Source organism: Panicum virgatum, chromosome 7K (assembly GCF_016808335.1).
Source record: "Panicum virgatum strain AP13 chromosome 7K, P.virgatum_v5, whole genome shotgun sequence".
Classification (NCBI taxonomy): Eukaryota; Viridiplantae; Streptophyta; class Magnoliopsida; order Poales; family Poaceae; genus Panicum; species Panicum virgatum.
In genome coordinates this window covers 27,718,766-27,723,838 of record NC_053142.1, presented here as the reverse complement: position 1 = coordinate 27,723,838, position 5,073 = coordinate 27,718,766, and the positions used below count along the sequence as shown (strand labels likewise).

General features: G+C 44.1%; 1 protein-coding gene across 1 annotated transcript; it reads right to left on the bottom strand.

Moving 5' to 3' along the window:
* On the bottom strand, positions 1–2,339 carry LOC120640721 (L-type lectin-domain containing receptor kinase SIT2-like). The gene has a single exon (XM_039916636.1). The coding sequence runs from the start codon at positions 2,276–2,278 to the stop codon at positions 269–271; it is 2,010 nt and encodes a 669-aa protein (XP_039772570.1). The 5' UTR covers positions 2,279–2,339; the 3' UTR covers positions 1–268.
* Between the last annotated feature and the right edge of the window lie 2,734 nt (positions 2,340–5,073).

Genomic DNA, 5,073 nt, shown 5'->3' with positions numbered 1-5,073 from the left:
TGAGATAGCGAAGCCGGAAGATAGTGAGTCTATTGCATCGTGATTTCACTGACTTTTTTTTACCTATTCAGTCTTCTTTGGAGAACCTATTGGAGATCTAATGATACATTGATACACTGGTGTTAGCAAAAGAAAAGCCCCAGAAAAGTCTAATCCATAGAAACAATACTATACTATAGTACATGATTTATTAGTACTAAAGTAATCGTGCATCACGGAACCATTAGTTAGTTTATATTATGATGACATCGATCAAACGCCATGTATATCATCTTCCTCCCGAGATGCCGGATACTGTACCAATGCTTATCTTGTTGGATGAATCGTATGACAGTACGTATGGGTCAAACCCTTCGTCTTGCATTAGGGTGAGTAAGCTGAAGCTCATGTGTGTGTGGGACAACTCCGGGAGTGGCAAATCTCCATCAAGGTACTTCACGACTTGCTGCATGTTGGGCCTTACATTGGTGAATGGGTGTGAGCATAATAGCCCTAGTTTTAATGCCAGGCATGCTTCATCGACATTATAATGACCTTGTAGCTTGGGGTCTACCGTATCGGTTAGTGATCCTTTGTGCCAATGCTCAAGTACCCAGTCAACAAGAACCTCTTGATTATCCCTTGTATTGTTGTTCACTGGCCTTTGTCCGCAGGTAACCTCAAGAAGAAATGCACCAAAGGCAAACACATCTGTTAGTGGGGTTGCCTTTCCTGTGTTTACCAACTCTGGGGCTAGGTAGCCCATGGTACCTACAACATGTGTGGTCTGTGGATCGGTGCCATGGTCATACAATCTTGCAAGGCCAAAGTCACCAAGGCGTCCGTTCATTTCACTATCAAGAAGCACGTTGCTTGCCTTAATATCACGGTGGATGACAATTTTCTCCCACTTCTCATGGAGGTAGAGCAGACCTGTTGCAATGCCTTTGATGATCCGAAACCTCTGAGCCCAAGTCACTGTTCTCATGCCCTCATCACAGTACAAATACTTATCAAGACTACCATTAGACATGTAGTCATATACTAAAAGCAATTCACCTTTTCTCCTGCAATAGCCAAGTAACTGAACAAGGTTACGGTGTCGAATGCGGCCAATGCTAACAACTTCAGCAATGAACTCCTTCATACCCTGCCTTGATTCATGGGAAACCTTCTTCACAGCAACTTCCAATTTGGATGAAGGAAGTACTCCTCTGTATACTTTCCCGAATCCTCCAGCGCCTAGTAGGTTCTTGCTCTTAAATCCTTCGGTAGCATGATACAAATCCTTGTATGAGAAACGGTGTGGCCCGAATTCAACTTCCCAATCTTCTTTCAGCTCAGCATATCGCCGTTTCCTCCTCACAAGTGAAATGATGATGGCACCCATAACGACTATGAATGTTGCCGTCGCTATTGGTAGGACAGTTTCCAGAAGTATTGATTGACGTTTTTGGCCCTGCGGAGGTAGCTTTGGCAGTTTGGCAATATCGATCTCTGGAGCAGGTTTGTTCATGCCGAAGCTCCAGCCAAGCACATAGTGTATCGATTCAACTGAGCCAGTTGATGATGAGAAACCGATGTATGATGACTTCTGTAGCACTGTTGAAAGATCAAGATGCGTTGAGATGAGCGGCCTTTTTGGTTTCGCCACATGGAGTGGAGCCATAGTCACACTGATTCTTTTGGCTTCTCCATGGTATTCTACCCACACATGCATGGCATCACCACTGATAAGACTCATATTTTGGAAGCTACTGTTCCTATCATCATAGTAGCCTGCAGTGTGGGACTCTATAGAGTGGAGATCGTTGATGTCGATGCCAACATGGTTGGCATCGATGTCTTGGAACTCGACATTTAGGCCAGTGTCTAGTTCAATGGCGAAGATATGGTTGCTCAAGTTGCCTCTCTTCTGGGAGTTCATGAATCCTAAGTATTGGTTGGACATTGCATCTGAGAAATTCGTGCTTGGGGCTATGATAAAGGCGAAGCCATGTAGGCTCATGATTTGGTAGGTGGAGCGGATGGCAAACACGAAGGTCACGAAGAAAGACTGCACTGTACCATTGTGTGAATCGCGGAAGTGCAATGGAGTTGGGTAGAAAGCATGGCCTTTGGAATTAAGTGTACCATTGGTTACCTCAAGCAGTCCGTTCGACGTGACTGTGGCAGTGTCGTCAACGGTAAGATTAGTGCCTGTGAAGCCAAGGTATAAGAGTTGGTCATCAGGAGTTGCACTGAAGAGTGCAAGATCAAGGCCAATGGAAAGGAGGAAGCAAAGTAAGAAGATCCTCATGTGAGATGATGTGAGCAAGTTGCAAGGGTGAAGCACTTGATACACGAACCATAGCTAGCAGATTGCAATGCTATTTAAATTGATTCGCAGCGAGGGCAAGCTGCTCTCGTGATGTCTTTCTTCCACAAGCGTCATTGTCTGGCAGTGATGACACTTCCTACGAATAAAGTGGTATATATTGGCAAATTAAAATTGTCATTTCTAATAATGTAGAGAAGCCGGAGGGAGACCTCTGCATTAAAAAAAAATCTTGCCTTTTCATGATTGAGCACGACAGCTCCCCCGTACCAAACACTGCATGAACTTCCACCAAGCGTTTTCTTATTCTCTATGAGAAATTTTACAATTATTGAAAAAACTAGGAGCTATCCATCTGAAGAAATTCTACGGTGGTGAAGGTAGGAAGTACCCAGAAATACCTAGGATAAAATACCTGGTACTTCCAAAAAGTGGGACCAATTACCAAAAAATGGGACCGAATGCTAATTTAATTTAATTTTTATAAATGATTTCATAGATCAATGGCTAGAAAAAATTCTAAGTAAAATTACCTGAAAGTACCTATTGGTACTGTACAATTATTGTAAAAGAGCTCATTATCTATACCTACCCTGAAAAAATTATACAGCCTAGCTATAAATTGGCCATCAATACTAAAATGATGTGTGTACACGAAAGTAACATTTCCACCCTGAAACTCTCGAATATGTGACCTGAAAAGATTGCCTAGAATGAAAGAAACAAGACTGTCAGACTACATAAATGGTATTGGTAGCTGCAAATAAATTGGAAGTTCAGTAGAAAACTAAGTTTATAGTTGCTCCAGGAATAATTTTGTCTGGTGAGTTCGTTGCCAGTTGCCTTCTGCCACGGGATTAAGTTCTTCAAATTTGTGGACTTGGATATTCGTACACATCAATAATTAATGCTCAAACTGTCAATGGAATTTTCAGCAATTAACAATGAATAGTTTGCCTTGTAGAAGGTATAAAAATATACATCATGCTTTATCAATAGTTTACCTTTAGCCACCGCAAACGAGTTACTCTCAATCATTCTCATGACGACTTTCAGTCTTGCCACATTTGACTAGAGATTTTATCAATAAACTCCTCTTAAATAAACAAAATTGTTCATATCTGACAGCAAGGCCCGGGGCTCGTGGTGGTATTGCAGGATTTCAGTTAATTGGTAAGCTGCCAAATATAAGTTTCTTCTTCTTTAGATTATGAAAAAAGTTTCGACTTTGATCATTCACATGTGAGTGATTACAACCAAAAGAGTGAGTTCTTAGATTCTAAACCTCGAATGAGAAATTTCACAAATACAAAAAAGAAAGCTGTAAAACAAAGAAAAAAAAAGCTACAAGGCTAAGCTTCAATCTTTTTCTTCATTCTCGCTTCAACCTTGCAATAAATTCACGCAGGATCAATCCATCACATCTTTCATCTGCTTAGAAACTTGATGTCCGGATTATCCGTTGCTTGCCGAATCTTTCCTATAAATCTCTGCCTAGTGCATATGGGTGTGAGGAGATATCGACATCGTCTCCAGGAAGATAGTGGCATCAAGAGATGTCACTAATGTCGACACCAGCATAATGCCGGATAAAAATCCTGAAACAGTTTCCTGTAACACCCGTCGTCAACACGAACTTGTAGCTAGGGTAGCGCACTGCCAAAGCCTTCAACAAGGAAAGCGGCGCAAGAGGCATCACCTTTGCCGGCCGGCATGAGACCAGAATTGGATTTCTTCATGCGCACCCAGATCCACCTTCGTGCGATGCGAATGCGCCTACCAGCGGACTGCCTCTGGGGCTGAGCCTTCACCAGCGCGTTGTAGATGCCATCGCCGCTTCCCATCCCGCCGTCTCCACGGGCGAGGCCTGATCCGGCCTCACTGGCCCTGGATCTGGCACCACCCCTGGAGGCGGGAACTTTAGCAGGCACTCCGCCACCGCCTAGCGGCCGTGTGAGTGCCCAACACAGGGAGGGGAGCGGCGGTGGGAAAGAAGGCGCCGCGGTGAGACCATCACGCCGCAGCCACGCTACCAGGACTGCGTTGCGCCAGATCCGATCGGGGAATGAGCAGATCAAGCCCAAGGCCCTCAGATCTAGACATGCTCGCACTGAATCGATGCCTCCATGTCGGTGCCGTCCAAGTCAGCGAAGAAGCCCAGAGCACTCCGCTGCAGATTGATGAAGAGGTGTGGACACAAGGGATTCACCGAGGAAGGTCCTGCCACCGCCTTCCTCGTAGCTGCTGAACTTTCGGCAAGCCGCTTGGGCAGCGACAAGGGAGTCGCGGGGATGGGGAAGCCCCGACAGTGGCGCGGATGAGGGTCCGCCCGCGTCGCCCGTGGGATGACACGGGGGTCAGGACGGGGGCATGTATGTCTGAGATAAATATAAGTTTCTTACTTTTCATGTTTCATTTATTATATTTTTATGTATCAGAGATAAATTTTATTTATTTTACAAAATTCTTCTTATGGACAACTCAAGTTGTCTATACATCTTTTCCTAGTTTAAAATACCCTCCAGGTATTTTATCCACTCCTTTAGGTAAATCGGTTTTTGCCTTGAACAATATTCTATCTCAGTTCCACCCCTACAGGCATTAAAAGCGAGCATTAGCCACATGATTTGCTAGGAAAATTGTGAGCATAGAGTGGTGCCTCGTGAGAATAAACTTCAATTTCAACTTCTTAACCTTTACAGTTGCATTTTTATAAATATCAGTAGCTCTGTCGCCCCCCCCCCCCATGCCCATTATTTGTCTCTTATTTTGACAAA

Coding starts and splice junctions, on each gene's coding strand:
- LOC120640721 (XM_039916636.1), bottom strand. CDS start 2,278: ATGAGGATCTTCTTACTTTGCTTCCTCCTTTCCATTGGCCTTGATCTT.